The sequence below is a fragment of the Phyllostomus discolor genome, chromosome 4 (genome assembly GCF_004126475.2).
Source record: "Phyllostomus discolor isolate MPI-MPIP mPhyDis1 chromosome 4, mPhyDis1.pri.v3, whole genome shotgun sequence".
In the NCBI taxonomy this organism is placed as follows: domain Eukaryota; kingdom Metazoa; phylum Chordata; class Mammalia; order Chiroptera; family Phyllostomidae; genus Phyllostomus; species Phyllostomus discolor.
Genome location: NC_040906.2, coordinates 124,791,562 through 124,814,977, shown reverse-complemented (window position 1 = coordinate 124,814,977; position 23,416 = coordinate 124,791,562). Strand labels below are relative to the sequence as shown.

Below are 23,416 nucleotides of genomic sequence, written 5' to 3'. Positions count from 1 at the left end.
CTGAGTATATACTTTTAGAGATGTTTCCTTCAAATGATCCATCTGGAGATATTAACAAAGCCCCTTTTGTTGCAATCAATCATGTCTGTCATCCAAAAAATGTATATCATTAAATAGAGAATACACAAATGCTTGTAACATATACGCATGTCTAAAAACTTGTAGACAAACTGACTCCTCTTAATAACCAGGTCATTTATTGAATGAACATTAGCTCAATGCACCTCTTCACTGCACAACTTTTACAACATATATAAAAGATAGAATATAATTTTGTACAGGTGTGGAAATAACTTGTCCAATGTCTCATCGTCGGTAAATGGTGGAGACTGGAAATGAACGTATTTCATCTGATTACCAAGTTAGTATTTTTTCTTGACATATCCTGCTGTCCTCACTCTGCTTTTATAAGTGTGAAGGCCCTCTAACCTAAAAAAAAGTCTGGTCTGCTCTTCATTAATTCAAGTAATCAACTTTCTTCCCCAAACCAGAGTTGATCTCTTTAGATAACAGAAAACAGGACTTTTACACCTCTCGTTTGCTTCCAGCGAGGCCTACCCACACTCGCCACGCTGGTAGAGCTCCTTCCCTTTGACTCCGCCCAACCACTCCCGCGCACGCCTCTTCTGCAGTCTGCTTTGGTCTCCGGTGGAGCTCAGCCACGCCTTCTCTCCGGCACCGCCCCCTTTTTCCGGTCCCCGCCCCCTGCCTACCCCACTCCCGGCCCCGTAGTTTATAAGATCCGGAGCGTCGGATCGCTGTCTGGAAGGGCGAGTGAGCGGACGGGACTGGGCATGCTCCGCGGCGGCGCAGGTTTTGGTCACAAGTAGGAAGAAGCCAGTGCACGACACCGGCAAAGAGAAGCGGGAGCCGCTGCGGCACGGTGGCTGTAGGGTCCGTCGCTGCCTCCTCAGAGCAACAGCGGGGCGGAAGCTGGAGCAGGCGAGGGACGAGGCTGCCGGGCCGAGAGCCGCCCAGCCTGCCCTCCAGTCCTCTGCTTCTGAGCCCGCTAGGTGTGCCGGACCCCTGGGTCGGTCACCTGGGCGGTAAAGATCCCTCCCGGGAGAGGCAGGCGGGATCCTCCTGCTACCGACTGCGGCCCGAGGGCGCATCCCCGGCGTGGAGCAGTTGCCGCCGCCTCCGGTGAACTGCTGAGTGTCCAGCTCGCTCCCCGTGCCCGGAGCGTGCGACTGCCTTCAGCCCCGAGGAGAAGGAGCAGGGGGCGGCCATGGGGCTGCTGTCCCAAGGCTCGCCGCTGAGCTGGGAGGAGACCAAGCGCCACGCCGACCACGTGCGGCGGCACGGGATTCTCCAGTTCCTGAACATCTATCACGCCGTCAAGGACCGGCATAAGGACGTGCTCAAGTGGGGCGACGAGGTGAGCGCCCGCGACCCCGTCTCCTCTGGGGTCCCCTGTCAGCCCACCTCACGCTGCCTTTGTTCCGCAAGGCCCAACCTGCCACCCTGACCCTGGCTCCTGGGCCCCGCGCTGTCCGCGTCTTGCACTGCGCCCTTGAGGGTCCCCGGGCGCGCCGTCTCCCTCTGGGCGTCCAAAACTGTCTAGGGCGTGGGGCCCGGCTCTGAGCCTTCTGGCTACACTTGTCTCTCCCATTCAATCAGGGCACCTGCAGGGCGCCACCGAGAAAAGTGTGGCATTTGGTGCTTGGGGGAGTTTACAGCCTCTTTTCCGCTATCCACTGTCCCATCTCGAAATGCGCTTTTGCTGTTAATATGAAGGGAAAGTTGTCCTAGGAAGGCCCGTCGCTATTAGGAATTAGGTCTAAAGGATGTTGTCACTTCTGCCTGCCACCCCCCTCATTCCAGCTCTCTTTTAAACAGCCAACTCCGCATCAGTCCACCTCCCCAAACACTCACACGCTTATAGGGATAAATTGAAACAGAAATTAACCAATCGTTTGTCCTAAAGGGGAGGAACCTTTTTGGCCCTGTTTAATTGTAACAGAGAACTCGTAGCTCTTCATAATCGGGATTTGTTAGTACCTTTCCATGGCCTAAATCCAGCATCTAAACTCGACAAATCAGTGCTTCATCAACGTATGTTTTACCTAGAGGTGAAATGTGTCTGGATTCGCAATATGTTGAACCATTGTTTAATTGGAATGATCTGGAAAGCATCGCCTCTCGTTAGAGTTAAATTATTTTCTGCCAAAGCATCTTGTGCTCTCTCATTTTTAAAAAATCACATGTATGTACAGTTCAGATAATTGACTTTTTGAAAAGTCCACTTAAATCTTTTATCATTTGTTTTTTGTAGCCTTGGTCAGGTGTTAATGATTCATCTTGTAGTCATTGTTATCACTCTTGACCTAAGTGCGAATGAAGTGCTTCACCAATACAGAATCTATCCCTGCAAAAAGTTTTTCTATTCTCCAAGATTGGAACATAATTCCATTTCTGCAGTGCAAGAAATTATGCTGCTTCAAGTTAGAAAAAATACAATGGCCAATAATTCACATTGATACTATAAGTGTTGGTGTACAGTATGTGTTTGATGGTAATTGTTCAGCTTAAGTCTAAAGTTCATTGTTTCTTTACGGCATCTGACATTTTATATACTCATTTGTGTGTTGTATGTATTTTATGATCTATCCTCTATTCCCCCTAGGTTTTTTTTTCCTCTCCCCCACCTCCCTTTCCTTTTTTCCCCCCATTAATAAACCGGTGTCCTTTGGTGTCGGGAGTTTACTGTTTAATAGAAACAATGAAGTAGAAAAGTTGTCTTAGATTTAAAGAAAACCTGCTTCTTGTTTGTTAAGTTCTGGTTCAGTCATGTCTGGGTAGAGTGTAGGATTTTCAAGAGGAATACAATTTCTGTTTGTGCATATTGACAGTCCAGTTGGAAACAGGCAGCCTGACACAAGAGACAGAATTGAGAGAGTGAAGAATTCCCAGGTAGTTAAAGGAAAAAAAACCCACTTTACTTCCTGCTCCTGAAATGGCACTTCAGTGAAGCCTTAGACTCCCCCCAGAGTTGGTTCTCTGCCATCCTTCACCTTTAGTGTGATTCTCATTCTCCATTGTAGTATCTCTGTCTCTACATCCTTTGGGGCAGACACAAGGTGTGACATTTCCTGGGAATGAGGAGGGTCTCACGCTTAAGTATTTATTGATGCCTCTATTTCTCTAGCATCAGGTCAGAATCACTTTTATGTTACAGAGCATTATTTTTTAAACTACATCATGATCCTCTAGTGAGTGGGTCAAGAAGTACATTTAAAAGATTTTAGAAGTCTAAAGTTCATTGTTTCTTTACATTGGACATTTTATATAAGTATTTGTGTATTTTATTATCTAGCTTCTCTATCCCCTAGATTTTTTTCTATCCAGGGCTTTTATAAAAATGGAGTAGGATGAAGAATATTGATTTATCATACATAGAAAGACTATCACGTCACACTTTTGAGTTATTTATTTGACATGTGTAATTGGATCATGTATAAATTATTTCTTACCATGGTCGCAGTTAAGAGTTTGAAAGTCAGAGTCCCAGGTTTATCATGGAAGCCTTCCTTGATGAGATGAGCCTCCGAAAAAAAAGCCATAGTTACAACTTCTCCAGTGTTAGCACTAATCCTTACACATAGTAGGAATTGACTATCACAGCTGTTGAATAGTGGTCTTCAGGCAGGGGCAGACAGCGAGCAAGCTTTGTTTTGACGCAGAAGCTTTGGGCAATAGCCGAGAAACAGGCTGGGCAGATAAGAGTAGAGAAGGGTGTGGTGGGTGGTGTGGGCCCTGAGATGAAGGATGGCTGTGCCAGGCAGAAAACGGTGTTTGGGGTGCGATTATGTTGGATGTTGTTAGTGTGATACCCAAATACTGCTCTTCATGGAAAGTTTTGGTGTACTTACAGGGGCATGAACTTGGATGTTTAAAAAAAAAGAAAAAGTGCCTTGAAACCGTGGAAGGACAGACTGCCACTTTAGAAATGCTCAGCCCTAGTTTCTAGGACAGTTATTTATCTGATAGTGTTTGTTCAGAAAGAACCCTGGATCTGGAGTTTCACTCGTGTTGCCGTATTCCAGGGCCTGCCAAAAACTGCCTGTGTGGTTCTGGGCCTTGGCTTCCTCATTTGGCAAATGAGAGGGTTGGACCCTCTTTCCCTTCCAGCTTTTACAGTTTGAGTAAGTACAGTTTGAATAAATTTTTAAATATGTACAACTTTCAAACTGGAATGTTCCTCTTTTAAATTCACCTGTAGATAATCTTTAGACTGCCGAGTAAAGAGAAGGCTGTCATCGACTGCCATGGTAAAAATGGGTTGTATGATAAAGGTGTGTGTATGCTGGCTTATTGGAACTCAAAAGGTGAGAACCTTGTAAATAGGGAGATTCCCAGATCAGCTTAGAGATGTGTGTTTCACCTTTAGTGTGACATGTCCTAAGCTTTGCCACCATTTATGGTGCTGTTTCTGTGGGAAATAGAAGTTGTAACTCCTAGGTGCCAGGAACTCATCTGTTCTCTTTGCCCCAGGATGGGGGGTGCGGTAAAGGGGAGAAGTAAGATGAATGTTCCTGGGTGCTCTGTTGCCTGCTAAGCGTTGTGTGTATGCCAAAAGTAAGCACTCCTCTCTTCACAGCTCACACACAACTTTTGAGTTACAGATTTTGTTTATGACTTGGAGTCTGCACATTAAAAGACAAACCTAGGAAATCTATGCTGCAAATGTGGCAATAAATGCAACTCTTGAGTTTTTCTTAATAATCACTCCACTGTTAGCTACCTGCCAGGCCATTTCAGCTATTTAGTGGCAGAGGCATTATCAGAACTGAAATCTGTCTGACTCCAGGTCCATTTCTTAAACACCTTATACCAGGTTTTGGATTATTTACAATGTATGAGATTTCATCAAATCTCCATTTACAGAGTTTAAACTCTGCAGGATACAGAGGTACCAGAACACAGCATTTAAAAGCAAACATAATTTTTCTTAATTTTTTTAACCCAATGTAGTGTGGCTTTCAAAGGCAAGAGGGTAAATTGTCCTCTAGTAGAAAAGTGCATGTGAACTTTGAGAGGAAAATATAATGTCTTTAATGTTTATTAGTATGTTCTTAACATGCATAAAACTAATAAAACTGAGGTGGGATTTAAAGGCTGGAATATCTTCCATTGATTTTTGCACTGCATATTTGCCTGTGTAGGTTAAGAGTGCTTAAGTGACTATTTAGAAAATGCATGCCGTGATTCAGTGGGTTGAGCCTTGGCCTGTGAACCACAGGGTCGCCGGTTTGATTCCCAGTCAGGGCACATGCCTGGGTTGCAAGCCAGGTCCCCAGTAGGAGGTGTGTGAGAGGCAACCACACATTGATGTTTCTCTCCTTCTCTTTCTTCCCCTCTGTCTAAAAATAAAATAAAAATATTTTAAATTAAAAAATGTGTAGCTTGTCAGTGATTATGGTTATGATCCTATAACAAAAATACGTAATCCTGAGCTATAAATCTAGAATAGGCATAGTCATTTTAGTCTAACGGAAAGTTTTGTGTAGCTTTGGGCCAATTACTTAATCTCTCTTAACCTTATTTTTTTTCATCTATAAAATGGGGACATTAATAATACCTTCCTTAAGGGATAAAATTGAGTGAGATAATGTTGATGAAATAGTTTACAAAATACTCATAAATAGTAGCTTAAAATGTTACTTGAAAAGTTTAATATCTGGTATATCTCATTTAAATAGAATAGTCATTGGGGAATGAGGAATTTCATGTATATGGGTTTTCTAAACTAATTAACTGAAATTTGCCTCCTTAGATATAATTACAATCCATTGGTTTAGTAATTTTTGATGGTATTTCTAAGTTGCATTTCAAAATCTAAATTTTATTTTTAAAAATCATTATTTGACATTTACTTCTTAGAATAAGATTGGACACAAATTCATTATTTTTTGATAGTCATTATGGAGAGTTTGGGTTTGTGGCACATAAAACAAAGTTGTTGAATCTCTTTCTTAGCTGTCACTGTGGATATTAGTTTAATAGCATTTATTGGTGTGTGCCTAAAGCACAGTGGTGAAATGAAGGAAAGGAGTGGAACATGATTGGAGCCTTCTGGTGATTTTTTCCCCCCATAATTACTGTTTGTACCAAGAGGTTCATGTTTGAAGGTTAGGAAATCAGATAACTGACCCTGTGTTTACATTAGGTATTGAGGTGGAGAATTTAAAGCTTAAATGTGAGCTTGACTGGGTAAATTTCAGATTTTTGCTGTTCATTTTGTGTTAGTTTTGCATGGACTTGCTTTTTAAACCAATTTCATTGATTTATGATTTACATAAATAATATGAACTCATTTTAATGTATAGTTCAGTGACTTTTAACAAGTGTATATGACCAGATATCTGCCGACACTGTCAAACTTAAAAATAAAACATTTGTATCTATAATGCTTCCATCACCATCCAGAAGCTCCTGTGCTCCTTTGCAGATGTTTGTGAGAGAGGGACAAAGAGAAACACAGCCCTCCAGGTGGTTCTGATTCTTCAGACACCACCTCTGGGAAGCTGCCCTAAGAATCTGTGGCTCTTAATTAGATGAAGAGAAGGAAAGGCCTTCCAGGCAAAAAAACCAATGTGATAAAGGAAGAAAGGTGAGAAATAACATTGGCACGTGAGGGTTATGTGCACTTAGATATTGTACATGCTGTGAATAGGTATGATCAGTTTGTACAGGTCTTTATGTAGTTCTGGGTAAGTAGCGGTTTTGCTGTATTTTAAAAGCATGAGGAAAGTAGAGTGGAAGAAAAGATTTAATGCTTCTGTGTATCTGGCTCCTCTAGAAAACGTTTCTGAACCAGTTACTACATCCCTACCATACCATGGTTGCATACCTCTGTGAAGAGGAATGTCTGGCGTATTACTTCTGATGCCACTTACAGCAATGTCAAGAAGTGGTATTAGCAAATGCAATTGCTAGTATCCTGTGTGTAGCTTCATTTTGAGGTATGAATTTAGGTAAAGCTCACTAAGACCCCACATCTTAATAAAAGATGCCAGAATATTAATTGAACCTTTAACTTCAGAATTTGTGTTTCTGAACATTTTTAGATACTCAAGTCATCTGACTGTTGTTAATTTAGAAAACTGTATATGGGGCATTACTGATGTTGGTATTATTGGATGTATCATCCTAATGAGCTTGTTAATTAATTTTCTCTGTTTATACACTCATGATTTAACCAAGTTTTTTTAAAAAATTTCATTTTGGGGGAGAGGGAGAAACCTCAATTTGTTATTCCATTTATTGATGCATTCATCGGTTGCTTGGATGTGCCTTGACTAGATATCAAACCCACAACCCTGGTGTATGGGAACGACATTCTAACCAACGGAGCTACCTGACCAGAGGCCAAGTTTTTGTTTTTGGTTTGTTTTTTCAACATTGTAACAGCTTTGTGTAGATATAACTGACTTAAAATAAACTGCACATATATAAAATGTACAGTTTGATAAGTTTTTGATATATGTATCCACCTGTGAAACCCTTACACAATTCAAATGATGAACATATCCTTCATCTCCAAACATGTCCTTGTGGCCTTTGTACTTTCTCCTTTCCCCCCTTCCCCAGGGGATTTTCTTTGTTTCAACGTAGCTCACTGTTTGGATTGTATCCAATTTTTAGGTATTACGAACACAACATTCATGAACATAAACATACAAGTTTTTGTATGGACTTATGCTTTCAATCTTGATTATCATCTAGGAGTGATGCGTTTTAAATTAAAACTACCAAATGTTTCCAAAGTGGTTGTATCACATTTTACATTTTCACCAGCCGTATATACCAGTTCCAGTTCTGAATTCTTGCTAACACTTGGTATACTCGATCTCATTAATTTTAGCCATTAAGAGGTGTGTGGTGGTATTTCATTGTATTTTTAATTGTGTTTCCCTAAAGAGCAGTGATGTTGAGTATCTTTTCATGTGCTTATTTGCCATGTCTCTATCTTCTTTGTGTTAAATCGTTTGTCCATTTGGGCTATTTCCTTATTAGTGAGTTTTGAGAGTTTCTTATGTATTCTGGATGTAAGTAGTATGCTTCTGCACCTATGTTCTAGTCTATTTTCATTCTCTTTAACTGTGTCTTTTGAAGAACAGAAGTTGTTCATATTCATGAAGCCCAATTTGTTCTTATGTTCTTTTATGGATCATGTTTTTGGTGTGGTATCTAAGAAATCTTTCTTAACTCCCAGGCCACAAAGATTTTCTACTATATTTTCTTTAGAAGTTGTATAATCCATTTGGAGTTAATTTTTGTATATGGTGCAAAGTATGGGTTTTGATTTTGGTTGGTTTTTTTGCATGTTACCCCATCAGCATTTGTTGAAAAGACCATCTTTTCTCCGCTGTCAGAGTTGCATGGCCTTTGCACTTTTGTCTGATATCAGTTGTTAGTGTATGTGTGGTTTTATTCCTGGGGTTTTTTGTACTGTTCCATTGATTGCTTTATCTTTATGGCAAAAACCACACTTCGTATTGCTAAGCTTTACAGTAAGTCATGAGATCAGGTAGTCTTAGATTTACAACTTTTTCTGTTTGAACTTGTTTTGACTCTTTTGGATCTTTGAATTCCCACACGAATTTTGGAACCAGCTGCAATTTCTACCAGAAACAAATAAAACAAACCCTGCTGGGATTTTTTTACTGGGATTGCATTGAATCTATGGGTCAATTTGGGGAAAATTGATACCTTAACCATAATGAGGCTTCTGACCCATGAACAAATACACCTCTTCATTATTTATGGTTTCTTTAACTTCTCTCATCAGTGTCTGTAGTTTTCAGTGTCTTTCACATCTTTGTCAGATTTATCACTTTCATATTTTTTATTCTATTGTAAATGGTATTATTACTTTTACATTTTGATTTTTGATTGCTCATTGCTAATACAGGGTGAGACAAATGTAGGTTTACAGCTCTTGACTGGTATGGCTCAGTTAATGGGTCATCATCCAGCAGAGCAAAAGGTGCTGGTCAGGGCACACGTCTGGGTTGCAGGTTGGTCCCGGTCAGGACACGTGCGAGAGGCAATCTGATTGATGTTTCTCTCTCTCTCTCTCTCTCTTCCCCCTCTAAAAATAAAATATTTTAAAAAGTAGGTTTACAGTTGTGAATATGTGAAACAGTTTATTCTTATATTATTTATATTGTATTATTTTCCATATGAACAACTGTAAACCTATTTTTGCTCTATACTGTATATTGAAATAAAATTGATTTCTGTATATTTGTCTTATATTCTGCAGCTTTACTAAACTCACTTTTGAACATGTAGAGAACAGTTGTAATCACTGTTTGTTTTTTGTTTGTTTGTTTGTTTTAAATAATTTTAAGGGAGAGAGAAAGAGAGGGAGAGAAACATCAGTGGGTTACCTCTTGCATACCAATCCGGGACCTGACCCATAACCCAGACATGTGCTCCAACCAGGAATTGAAGCAGTTACCTTTTGCTTTGTGGGATGATGCCCAACCCACTGAGCCACATCAGTCAGGGCTCTAATCACTGTTGTAATATCTTTGTCATTTAAGGGCAGGTTGGATTGTTTTTTTTCCTCCCCTCCCTCTTCATTTTGAATGTTTTCCTGCTTCTTTGCATGTGTGGTAATCTTTGATTGGGTGCTAGACATTCTGAATTTTACCTTGTTGGGTACTTGATATTTGTGTATTCCTAAAAGTATTCTTAAGTATTGGTTCTGGAATATAGTTATTGGGAGATAGTTTACTCCTCTCTCAGGACTCGCTTTTACAATTTATTAGGCAGATCCAGAGAAAACTCAGTTTAAGGCTATTACTCCCTTCTACTGAGACAAGTCCTTCATGAGTACTTTCCCCAGTGGCCCAAAATTAGGAGTTACTCCATTATGATTTGTGAGAACACACTGTGTTGCTGCTTTGAGCGCTTGCTTCACATGCATGGGTTGATTTACTGCTGAATCCTTAAGGGGTTCCCTTTGCAGCTCTGTGGGATTTTATGTGCAGCTCTCTCCTCTTTGGTACTTACTTGGTCCTGTGAACTCTAACTGACTTGGTTTCCTCAGACCTTCTGCTCCATCTCTTCAATTCAGGGAGTCCTCAATGCTTCAGTTCACCTCTCTGCCACAATCTAGAGTCTCCCCTCAGTCAGTAAGTTGGGGCAGTTGTAGGGCTCACTTAATCTCCCCTCCCTGTATCTCAGGTATTTCTGCCCTTGATTATCTGGTGTCCAGTGTCTTGAAAAATAAACTATTCTTTTATATTTTCACTCATATTTATTCGCATGCTCTTGCTTTCTTGTGTGGACTCTTCCCTTTCTCCCCCACCACCTGCCCTGTTTCAGATGGGAGGGTAAAATTGGTTGCTGTTACACCATCTTGATCAGAAGTGGAAGTCCTCTTCTCTCAGCTCTGCTCTCCTTTGTCTGTAAACTTTGTCCAAAGTCTGGCTACCCTTGTGGTTGTATCTCCAGCAACCAAGATGTAGACAGATTTTTAAAGTCAGGATTTTCTTTGCTCTTACAATGTTCAACACTTGGTATCACTGTTATCATCCTATATTGACCAGGTATTTGGTGAAAACAATTATTTTGAAAGTTTGCATACATTTTCAGAATGGACTTTAAGTTGAAGATAGGAGTCCAAGCCCTGAGTCTTCTCTCAAATGGTTGTGTGATCTTAGATATGGAACTTAAATTTTTAGGACCACAATTTCCTCATCTGTAAGACAAATTGAAAAAATCCTGTTTTGAATTGCACACTTTTATATACAGATAACATATATTTATATGTATTTCTAATTGTGTCTTTTAACAATTTGACAGAATGCTTTAAACTCAATACAACTAATGAAAATCAGGAAATGCCTATTATACAGAAGTGGTAGAATCTAGTTCCTTGCCCCATCACCTTATGGGTTTTAGCATTTTTCTAAGATAACATATTTTACTGGCTACTGAGAAACTAATCTAATCATAAAGCCATAGATATTAGATTTCTAGAATTTTTTTTCTTTAGCTTTCTCATTTCTGTTTGAGCCTTACAGCTTTTTTTATAAAAAGCAAGATGGTATCACAAAATGTTTCTCTTAGAAAAGCTAAGACTTAACCTTTGCTTATATGTGGTAAAACACTAAAGCCTTTGTTTCCATGGTAGATGACTTTTAAAATAAAAAGTGCTTATTGAATACCTCCTACATATTGAATGCTTCCTGTGCTAGGTCATGGGGTTGAAGAGAGAAACCAAGAAAAGAGAGAAGCTCTCTGCCCTTGAAGAATTCCAGTGGTTGGTGGGGTGGGTTTGCTCTATACATGGGTCCTGGGAGCATAGATGGGGATCTTTGGGGAGACTCTCAAAGGGCATGTGCAAACGTGAATCTGTGAAGGTTCCTAAAGTTGAGGGAGTACTGCCAAAACACAGGACTGAAGCAGGGACTAGGGAACGGCTGGAAGGTAGGGTTAGAAAAGTGGGCGGGGTTCAGGCTATTGGAGGCCCTTTATAATAGCCTGTGAGGGCATTTTTAAGTCCAGGAAGGGTATGAGATTGTTTTCTAGATAAGACCCCTTTGGTAATAGTGTGAAAAAGAGTTTGGAAGGATCACTAGGGACCAGGGGTCCACACTGCACAGGACATCTCTACAGAGAGAGGAGTCCAATCTGAGGCTCCAGAAAGAGTTGTGCATGTTAAAGAGCCACTTTGAGGAGGAGTTTGAGTACCTGGCACCTGGTTATGTCTCACCCAGGTAGCTTAGATGACCAACTGAGTAAGAATCCCTGTGGAGGTAGTTTTTGAGGGAACTGGTTTGGGTAGTGTTTGGAACCCTTAATTTAAGGAGCCCAGTGCTACCTCTCCCAGGTGGATAGTGGGGAGACAGCTGGAGCAAGATCTCAGCTGGCTGTGCATGTGTCCACGCAGCCATGACGTAAAGATGGGGAGCCAGGTAGCCCAGAGAGGAAGTGTTGCTGGTGATCAGACCCCTGATGAATACGTAGGTAAGGTACAGGGACTTGGTGTGGGATCCTGATGAGCGCAGTAGGACTGCCGTGTGTGGAAGGATGGGAATTGAAGCGAAGCCATTGGATTTCCCAGTTAGATAGAAATGGAGGCTTTGGCAGCAACCTATCTCAAACATATTAGGAACTTGGGAAAAGAACAAAAATCTGTTTCAGGCCAAAATTAATAGCACAGAGCCCATGCATGTTTTCACAGCTTGCAGAGTCCTTGAAATCAGGATGATAATTTTCAGAAACAAACAGGATTGAACTGAGAAAGCATATGAGCTTGGGTCATTTAAGTAGTATCTATGTGACTGCTAAGTTATCTCTGTTGTATATTGAAACTGATTGTAATGGATCGAGTATGCTGGGATGGTGACCCTGAATCTCCACTTAAAGGTCAGCTTTCTTAGATACTGTTTAAGAAGATAGGAAAACATGAATAAGCCTCAAACTTCTAGCCAGAAGAGCTTATTTTGGTTACATCTTTTTAAGTATCTGGAAAACTTGGTCCAGATCACTATATCCTTGGAGAGTTCATATGGCAAAGGTTCTACTCTGTTGGACACTCTTGGGAAAGCTTTCTGTATTCTTAGATACTTGTGTCTGTTACGGTCAGGATTTGGAAGTTGAACTTATTTCCACTACAAGATTATAAAAGAACCCCAAACCAGATGTTCCTGATTACATAAGTAGTCACAAAGATACACTGTCTTCTCTGCCTCCCTTCCCCCAGCTCCTTTTTCAGTCCTTTGGAGTCAGTTAACTTCTTTTTGAACTGGATGCTGATTTTGCAGCTCTAAAACAAAACCCTAAAGCAAGAGGCATTCCATGACCCCTTTCCTGGAAGTTAGTAAGACTCAGCTGAGCTGCAACCCTGTCACTTTTGGATCACTCACAAGGGTTGGGGTCATGGGCTGGAGCGCACAGAACTTCACATGTTCTAACGCTCTGATGAGGTAGTGAAGATCTCGAAGTACCTGTGAAAGCTGGCTGGCTCTTCTTGGAAACTTTTTAAAGAGCTAGGGGTTGTAGCAGTTGACCTTAAACACTGCAAAGTTAAGGGATGTTTTTCTATGTTTTTTAAAATCTTGTATATACTCTGAGAGAACTGTAAGTTTCAGATGACCTAAAGAGGCTATTTAAGGGGGCTTCCTTCATTTGTCTCTCTAAATAGTTACACAAATCAGATACTTGGAAGGTATGTTGTTATTGAATACAGTAGTCCTCAGCCTTTTCAGCATCAGGAACCAGTTTCATGGAAGAGTTTTTCCACAGACAGCGGTGAGAGGTGGGGGATGGTTTCTGGATGATTCAAGTGCATTGCATTCAAGCTCACCTCCTGCTGTATGGCTCAGTTCCCAACAGGCACAGAGGTTGGGGACCCTGATCTAATACTTTTCAACAGGCCTCCCTGTGCTAAGCATGGTAGTTCTCTCCTCTGTGCTCCCAGGGCCACTTCGATCAGGTGAAGTTGGCCATCTAGGGGTCATGATCTGCTGACTTTGGAAAGTAATCGAAAGTTCTGTAAGTACAGAATTTGTGCACTTGACTCCTGGAAGCATCTCCAGTCCTTCCTTACCCAGAGGTCACTGACTTCATACACAATTCCTGCAAGCTCTTTCATCTCCTTTCCCAGCTCGGGATGAACTTACAAAAAATCATGTGAGATAGAAATGAGAGCAATTCACAGAGAGCAGCTGTGAAAAGCAGATCTAGATGCAGCCCTGTGGGCCTCTAGGACCTGGCTCGGTTAGGACCCTGTTTAGAACTGAAGTGGCTGATGAAGCCTGAGGCCTTAATGGAAAGTGAAGATGTCCTTATTGATAGTGGAAGAGCATGTAATTGATTTTAGACAGATTTCCACCGATACACACTTACAGGTTTTTAAGAGATCGTATTCCTAAAAGAGGGGATAAACTATAAGTAACAAGAAATGCATTTGAATGAAATTACGTTCCTGGCAATGCAGAGTAAGTAATGTATTTGAGAGTGAAATAAAAATTGATGGTTATATACTAAGAGGATTTCCAGAAGAATTTAATTACAGAAAGGACATTTTTTTCTTATTTTTCAGATGATGAAACTAAGGCCCAGAGATCAGAACACATTCTAGTGCCTATAATTGTAATACTTGTGAAAATAGAGGATAAATTAAGATTGCCCTGATCAGGGTAACCACCTTGCACAAGTCCATGAGGCACTAGTGTGGTTGGGACCCCTTGAGGGTGGGGACAAGAAGAGGGTCACAGTGTTGGGGAGTGTCAGCAAAGGTTTCTCTCAAGAGGTGGCGCTGGGCTTGAGACCCACAGGAGCAAACTATTTGAAGGGCTGAGGTAGAATCTTCCCAACAGAGAGAATGAAAGTGTGTCAAAGCCCTGAAGTGGTTGATGGAGAAACAGTGTGGCTTCGTGGTGGTGGTTGAAATGGAGGAGTCAGAGGCCAAAAGAAGGGCCGAATGCCCTTGGCAAGGGACTTTGGATTTTCTGCTGAGTGTGAACCACCTGTAAGCTTCAGGAGGGAGTGACTTGATCTACCTGGTAAAAGAGCCCAGCCAGGTCTGCCTTCTTGCAGATTTAGGCAGTATTCTACTCTAGCAGCTTTCACTTTTGACTGAGACCAGTAGTACCTGATACAAGTGCTATTTGAAACTGTTTGAAACAATGTTGGTAAAATAGTACTTCCCTTCCCATAAGTGACATATTCTGATATTTTATTCTACTTTATTTCAAAGCTTTTTAATAATGTTGATTGCCACCTACCATGGCTCACTAAAGGGTTGTAACCAGAATTGAAAAAACATTTATAAGACATTGTTCTATCTCAATAAGTGTGTCACTGCCCTAGAGCTAGAAAGTAATAACCACTGACGTTTGAGTGGTGTACATACTTCCGTGCATCCTTTTCTGTTATCCTCCCCCCAGTGACTCTGAGGTAGCTGTTATGCCCTATCCCTCTTTTACAAAAGCAAAACCGGAAACTCAAGAGTTACTAAGATTCAAACGGATTGACTCCAAAGCCTGCACACCTGGCTGCTCCCCCAGGGAGCATGTCCCTTCCCGATACCTGGGAGGAAAGGAGCTCTGACAGTGGTCCCAGCTCCATGCCCAGATGAGCTGGAAGGTGAGAGGAAAAGAAGAATAGAGGAAGGGGTGGTATCAACAAAGAAAGTAGGGGTTCTTGGGGGCTGGGGGCAGGTGATTGTTTCTGAATGAAAATGTAAATGTCTTAGAGCCACAAATGCAGGCTTAAGTAATTTTTGTTACCAGGTAGCCAATGGTTCCCTTTTAGTAAAATACCAGCATTCTTTCTTTTTTGTTATTATTTCTTTACTATATATTACTGGAATCTTTTTAATAAAACTAAGTACTTGTTTAAGACAAAGTGAGGAGAGAAAGCTAAATGATATTTAAGCTCCCCCAAATTTCAAGGCAGTTTTTTTCTCCAGGAAGTTGACAGCTGCTCATGCTGGCTAATGCAGGAAGTTCCTAGCATCTGCCCAACACCAGATCAAGGGCATACTTTGTGTCAGCAGAATCCTCCGTCACTCATCATTTGGTTGGTTGAGAGTTGTCCCGCAAAGCAAAAGGTCAGCGGTTGACACAAGGTCAGGGTGGTCAGGGCACGTGCCTGGGTTGTGAGCCAGGTCCCTGGTTGGGGCACCATAATAGTCTGACTAGGCTGCTCTTGTCAGAGCCTGAAGTGGCAGGAACCATTACCCTGGGATGCCTAGCGTAACCTTAGGCTTTCAGTCACCAGTTTAGTGGTGAGTCTGGGAAGGGGCACTGTCCCGGGAGCTCATGCTTTCTTCGAGGATAACATACCAGTCTACGTGAACACCCCCGCCTGCCCCTCCCACCCTATCGTCACACTGTAGACCTACTTGCCTGCAAGAATCGAGAATCAGCCATAGGCAGCTGTGCAAGGGAGCAGGTAGCACAGCAGCTGGCAAGCACACTGCAGGAGATGTACACTCACCACCGAGCCAGCATTCCTTCAAAACTATAATGTTGAAAGTGCTTGGTTAATGTCTCGGTCTGCAGGACGAATGCTAACAGGGTTAGTAATGTGGCCACGGCCTTCTCAGCTAATCTCCTGCTGGCAGTGGAGTCCCATGAAAAGGCAGATATGGATGCGCCCTTTATATGAAGATCAAGCTGACCTCACTTGATAGTTATGCAGCCTGTGCCTGCCTCATCCCAGGGCAGCAGGTAGTGGGCCAGAATCAGAGGCCCAAGACAGGAGCTTGGACTTAACCTGTATTTTTGCTCCTTTAACATGCATTTCAAATACAGCAGTGCAGGAGTTTATGTAGCAAGAGTCTCCATCTTCCAAATCCCATCTGAAGCAGGTCTGTTGGTGGGATCTGCCCTGCCATCCAGGAGTAATTCCCTAAGGGGAGCCCTGGTGCTGCCTTTATGAGATGTGATCATGCAAGAGTGACTGCACTCAGATTCTTATGAGGGTGGACTAACATTAAACTTGGAGGTCTTGAATCACTGTCACTGAGGACATGGTGGGCCCCTTCTGAGCACAGCAATTACTTGGGAGTTAGAATTCCTGTATTGTAGCATTCATTATCACAGTCTCTTTAGAAAGCACTCTTTCCCTTCTTTGTACCAGTTGCTGAGAACTAAAACCCTGATTTTCACATAGGCAGTCCCTGAAGTTAGGCCAAACTAATTTATAAACACATGTCACAAGGGAATGTGCTTGCTTTCTTGCTTGCTCAGGTCTGATCAGGCCCTGAGCTGGGCTCCACCATGGAGGGTGTTCTCTCTAGCAATAGCCATGCCTCTGCTCAAATCCTAAGCTCTTCTGCACCTGGTAGGAGTCACCTCAGAGGTTCTTGATGTGGCCTCACTCCCTCACATTCTTCTACCCTACATCCAGCTGAGCACTGCAGAGCAGTTGATCTGGAGCACCCTCTCTGGGAACCAGGATACCCCCTTTCTTGTCAGCCATGCAGTAACTGGGACTCGGGCAGGGGAATATGTTCCCAGGAATTCACTTGTCCTTGGAACCCAGAAACTGTAGTCTAAAGTACAGGTGGTTTGAGGTCAATAAAAACAATTTACATTTATAGTATTGTTTTTAAAAAGTCAGCCTATGTAAATTCTCAGGGCCAGAAATGAAATGTCTCATTTCATCTGCAGGCCATGAAAGAGCAGATCTACATTCAGGGATTTCCTGTGTAATGACTCCATGTGTCCAGGTACAGCTCAAAGGTTGTGTCTGTTGGGTTCAGTCTAGTGCTGTCCAGTACAACTTACTGCAGTAATAGAAATGTTTGCACTAGCCAGTAGGGTGGCCACTAGCCATAGTTGGCTAGTGGGGTTTGGGAACTGAATTTTAATTAATTTTAACTCTAAATAGCCACACATGCCTGGTAATTGACATCGTGATTTTTTTTTTTACTTCTCTTTAGTGAAAGGTATCATTGTCCCTCTTATGAGAGTCACCACAATTTTTCCAGCAGCTCCCAGTATCTTCTCTTTCAAAGTCAGATTTTTTACCGAGGCTTCCTATCACTAATCTTGGCATGTGAAGAATTTGTTTTCTCAATGTGGGCCAAGATAATGATTCAAGGAAGTTACTTCACCTAATCATAAAGGAAATTAATTGTTCTTAGGCTGCTCTGTAAGCCGAAGTCTAGGTATTCTAGGATACCAGCAAAGATAAGGTCAGGGTTAGGCCACGTTGATTTTGGTTTCTAAAAGCGTGAACTTCTTTGGAGCTCACCTGTGCAAGTCCGTGGTATAAAATGACATTTCATGGTGATGGGTGGGGGGAGAGTGAAAATATATCCCATCGTAAGAACTTGATACAACTTTAGTCTACACTACTAGAACATTTCTTTGGGAGACATAGGACAGTTTAATTTGACATATCAACAACTACCATCTTGAAATATATACACAACAATACAAAAAGCATGTTACAGTTTCTGCTTTATACTTGCTTCCCCAAAGTGCTCAAATATTACCACATAAAACACTGGTTTTGGTAGCAGAAGCAATATCATCCTTAGATACATCTAACCTGGGAGTCTGCTTGACTAAATTCTGAGCCATATAAAATTTTATTACGTCTGTGTTAGAATTTCTTGCTGACGTGTAGCCATTGTTTTAGGCTCAGTGGCTCTTTTGGTCTTGTAATTCAGGTCTTCCCCAAATATAGGTGATTTTTTTCAAAAGTGTATCTGTGGCTAGCACCTTTTTGGGCCCTCCAAGTGTCCATATTGTGCTTGATATGGAAATGGATGCCATCCAATTAGGTGGTTGAGAGTGCTCAAAAATACTGGTCATTAATATTTTGCCATGTGGGGAACCAGTGTTGTGGACAGAAAGCACGGTCACTAGCTTTAAAACAGTGTATAATCCAGGGAAGGACTATTGTGGCCTGACCTCTGCTGGTTGGGACCAGTTCATCTGCATCTCCCACCAGCCAGGCAGGTGATTTCTGCTGCAGCAGTCAGAATGCTGGGCCAGGAAAGCACAGGGTCCCTGTGGGAGGCTGTGTTTATATTCTAGCAGCAGCAGACCCTTTCCTTTGCCCAGGGAGTTGCTTTCCTCTTGGAAGCCTTCTGGTCTCCCAGACTGGATCTGACTCTCCTGTAATGTGCACATTTCAAGCACTCCCACACATCGTTTGGCTCTATTGTGTTAATACTGTGGCTCCAGCGGCAGTGTAAGCTTGAGAACAGGAACCACACTTGCCTGGCCCTCCACAGTATTCCCAGCACAGGGCTTTCTTGAGGGGGTGAAGGGACAAGGCAGGTGGGGGAGTAAGGGAGGTGGGCACAGCAGAGGGAGACAGCAAGATGCTTTTTTGGCACTGATTTAGTCATCAACTCTCACTAGAGCCTTAACCCTCAAAACGGCAGTGGGCTTTTTTTTTCAAGTTAGCGTAGGGAGAAAACTGGGTCTCTGAGAAGCAGCAGGTGGTTCCAGCAGGAGTCAGGACTGCAGGCTTGGGCCAGTGGGAGAGAGCCAGCAGTGAAGGAAGGAGCTGGCCCCGCACCCAGAATTCGGATTTCAGTAGGGTGGCCAGAGACTAGAGTATAACCTCCCTGAGTAGGGACCTGCCTATAACTGCTTCTGGGTCATATGGAACTAGACTGTTTTCCTAGTGAAGCACTGCTTTCACCTCCAGAGAGTAGAAATTTTAAAATTTGTATTTCATAAAATGTCGAGCCATTCCTTAAATTCTAAGCTCTACCTGAAACCCTTACCTTAATGGTAGAGTATCAAAAATGTTTTTGTTGTTTTAAAAAGGAAAACTTTGATTTTGAACTATGGGTAAATGCCATTTAAAGACAACATAAATACTAAAAGTTTTAATATTGTGATATTAACAGTTAATATTTTAACTGTTATCTTGAACTTGAATGCCTTGAGTATTTCACAGTTTGTGTTCAGCAATGTACTGGGTACTTACATTACCCTCAATTAAGATTATATTTATTGGCCTAATTTCAGGTGAGCGTAAGGCACCTTGTGCTTGTCCAAACCTGTATTAAATGACTAGAGAGTTACTCTGTCCAGTCCATTCCTACCAACAGTATGTAACCGTAAACTGTATGATAGCCTTTTGAATGTGCCTTTGTCTTTGATTCAGCAGCTCATTAGTGATTATCACTATTTTTGTAGGGGGGTAAAATTGAGCCACTTAAGCCCATTAGCGGTGAAATGTAAAGGACTTTGATTTTCATTTGTAGAAAAAATTGTGTACATTTAAAAAATTGAGTGCCTCACAAGGAGAGGTAGGTTATTTTTATTGGGCTTATTCTCCCCCGTTTAAAGAGATAACTGATGGGCACCAAATAGTAGTGTTCCACAGGTACATCAGGGGCATTGTAGTCTGTGCACTGAGAATAGTACTATTTTTGCTTCTTCCAAATGATGTGTTAATTATACAAACTTGAATAAGTCACTCTGCAGTCCATTAATAATGCTCTTTGGGCCCACGCTCCTCGCAGTGTGCATGTGCGCTGCATGTGATGTTGCTATGACCCTGGGTGAACAGCCTGCATGATACTCGAAGTCAGGAAGCCGGTGCCAGTTAATCCTTAGAATCCGTGTTCTGTGCAGAAGGGCCTCTCCATCCTGTTTTGTTATTTTCTCTTTAGTTTTGTCTTTTCCTCTCATCGTTTAAATGCAAAAAGAAAATTTAGGTTGGGGACAAAAATCCAGAAACAGGAAAATAAATTACTGTGGCTGTAGGTATTTTATACTGGGAAAGGATTATCTTATTGTATCACTTTTTATTATCTCTTAACAACTAGGTTACTGAACCAAAATCCAGTTCAGCTCTAGTTTGACTCTTAAAGATTGAATTAATTATTTGAGTGCATGAACTAGAATTGGAAATAAACATAAATGTATTGAAGTTGGTGAGGAAAAGATTAAACAAAATAACACAAAGCCAAGAGGTTAAAGAACCGTTCTGAACACTGGTGCGGAAAGGGGACAATTACTTTAGAACACCTTAAATTTGAGTTTGAGAAATCTTTAGGGAATTCTTAAGGCTACTAACAGTAAATTTGTTTTGCTTTCCACTTGATAAATATTCTGATGTTTTTCTATTTCACGTACTTAATGAGATCATGAATGATTATTTTTTAATTAAGGAGAATTTGGTTTGTTAGCATTTTAAATGTCATTCATTTGGCTGATACTTAAAACTCAGACTGAGTTTAAGCTTTTTGTTCTTTTTGCCTTTCCTATGCTCTAAATTGTAGGCTAAGAGTGTTTTTGAAAACTAGGGACTTCAACTATTTCAGAACTAGGAAACTAACAAAAGTTATTGCAATTGAGGTTATACAGTTGGTGTAAAAGTTCTTGCTCATTGTAATAGCGAATGATGGGAACCCAGTATGCTGGGAAGTTTCTTTTCATCATCAGGAAGCAGGTTATCTGGTGAAGAAGATAACTTAATCCCGATAGCAGATGTGTTGGAACCGGTGATGGAAGGAGGAAGTGCTGAAGGAAGAAGATTCCTTCTAACTGGGAAAATTAGGAATGCTGCATAGTGTGCTCTGTCCTGGGCCTGAGAGATGGGCTGGCCCCTCTATGTAAATCTATAACTGTGAACTCTATGATACAATGTCAAGCCCACTTTGTAAAATTGAAGCGTAGTCAATTTGAGAGATTTTTCAGGCAGTATTATAACCTTTCTTTTCTTCATATACCTTACAACAATTTTTTAAAAGCTTATCACTAACCGAGACTGGCATCCTCTATAGTCCTAGCAGCAAGGTGTGCTGGGCCTTGAGTCCAGAGAAGCTGGGCTCAAATCACTGCCCTAATACTTGTGGCCCTGGGAAACTTAGCATCTCTGAGTCTCTTTGCCCATCTGTAAAAAGGGTGTTCATGCCTACTTTGCATATGGGTTTGAAGGTTAGGATCCATATATGAAAAGTTCATGTTATACCTTTTCTCATTTTGCTCATTTAAAAATAAATTTGTTTCTCATACCTATATTTTTATATACCCATCCTGAGATTTAACAGAGTTTCCTGTTCCATCATGTTTTAGCTCTTCAGGAATCTTGGATCTGTAGATGTTATCTGAAAACCTGTACTTAAAACTGGGAGCACTTCCAGATTTTACAGCCTATAGGTTTCAGGCATTTGACACTGAGTGATTGTACAGGTACAAATTTCACATTTCCGGTTCGTGTACCGAAATCAAGTAGTCTTACTTTTTTCCCCCCCAACTAAAAAATTCTAATCAAGGAATATGAATAGGAACTTAACCTCATTTTTTTTTGTCAGGCTGCTGTAAAAAATACCATAGACTGAGTGGCTTCAACAGAGGTTTATTTCTCACAGTTTAAAAGGTTGGGAAGTCCAAGGTGAAAGGTGTTGACAGATTCAGTTCCAAGTAAGGGGCCCTCATCCGGGCTTACCAATGGCTGTGTTTTTGGTGTGTCCTCACAGGGTGAGAAGAGAGATCATTTTTCAGCTCTCTTTCTTTTAAAATTTTTATTGATTTATTTTTAGAGGGAGAGGGTAACATTGACTTGTTGTTCCACTTATTTATGCCTTCATTGGTTGTTTCTTGTATGAGCCCTGATGGGGGATCTAACCCACAACCTTGGCCCATCAGGAGATGCTCTAACCAATTGAGCTGCCCACCAGGGCCTCATCCTTTTTTATAAGAGCACTAATTGCATCATGAGGACTCCACCTTCCTGACCTAATTACCCAAAAGGCCTCACCTCAAACACCCTTACTGGAGAGTAAGGGCTTCAACATACAAATTTGGGGGCGGGGGACACAAACATTCAGTCCATAGCAATAACTAATAAAAGTTAATGGAAAGTATACTTTTCTGTTGTTGTTTAAACCTGCCAGGCTATTTCCTATCATTACTAACTTTTTTCCCCTTCATAATTGTATTTCTTAGCTAAAGGGCAAAACAGTTTTCTGATCGTTACCAAGTCTCTGATAGGGATGTCTGGGTAAATGCCTTCCAAGACTGGGCATACGCACATAAATGAGGGAATAGTCCCCTGCAGACCACGTGTGCCCCCTCAAAGGAGAGCGGCCTGGCCCCAGCCCTGCAGGACTACAGAGTCTGGATTCACATGTGAACTATCAGGCAGGTAGTAGATATGTTGTTGCTAGCCTTTTTCAAAATTTTAATTTAAATATTAGGATAAACTAAACAAAACCTATCCGTGCACTGGTCTGTCTCATGGAGCATCATTTTGCCTCCTCCTCTTTGTCTTGTGCAGAAAGCACTTGCAAACGTTTGCCTGAATGATCCAGTTCCATACCTTTCCTTTACATACACATAATGTGTGTTTTATTTCAACCATAGTGATCCATAATCTTCATTGTTTATTATCACTAATGATGATCTAAAGTATGTGCTTTCAGGGAAAACAAAAGCAAGTTCTGTTTGTACTCTGCCCAGAAAAGTCCTACTTTGGTTTTGAACTCTTGATTTTTATCAGAATTCCCTCAGGTATTGTAGATGCACTAATGCACCTTGCATTGTCAATTTAATCTGATTTCAGAGTCGGAAAGTTGTCTTACATTATTTTTGAAAAACCCAAACTAATAGGTTGAAACTCCTAAAATAACTGCTTTATATTGGTGTGTTGAACTCTCCAATAGTAGGGCTTACACTGGGATTATTAAATAACCTGCCTGTGAGTAAGGATAATGTACCTTGATCAGAATGCCCAGATAACCGCCTCCATAAACGTAGAGTAAGCCAGCTGAGCAGGGACAACAGTGTAGTGGCTGCTGGGGGGAGGAGGGCATAAGGGGACTAAATGGTAGTGGAAAAGAATACAGTAAAGATGAAGTAAAAATAAGTAAAATAAAGTTGAAAAAAATTGGACTTCTTGCAGCTGTAAAGAATCTGAGCTTTGAAATACTTCTCTCTCGAAGTATAATTTGTCAACATGG

General features: G+C 41.4%; 1 protein-coding gene across 1 annotated transcript in view; it reads left to right on the top strand.

Moving 5' to 3' along the window:
* Positions 1-759: 759 nt before the first annotated feature.
* Positions 760-23,416, top strand: part of GCLC (glutamate-cysteine ligase catalytic subunit) — a 44,841-nt gene continuing 22,184 nt past the window's right edge. Inside the window, exon 1 of the mRNA XM_028509331.2 lies at positions 760-1,378. Within this exon, the coding sequence (XP_028365132.1) occupies positions 1,229-1,378 (150 nt within the window). The 5' untranslated portion in view covers positions 760-1,228. The remainder of the gene's footprint in view (positions 1,379-23,416) is intronic.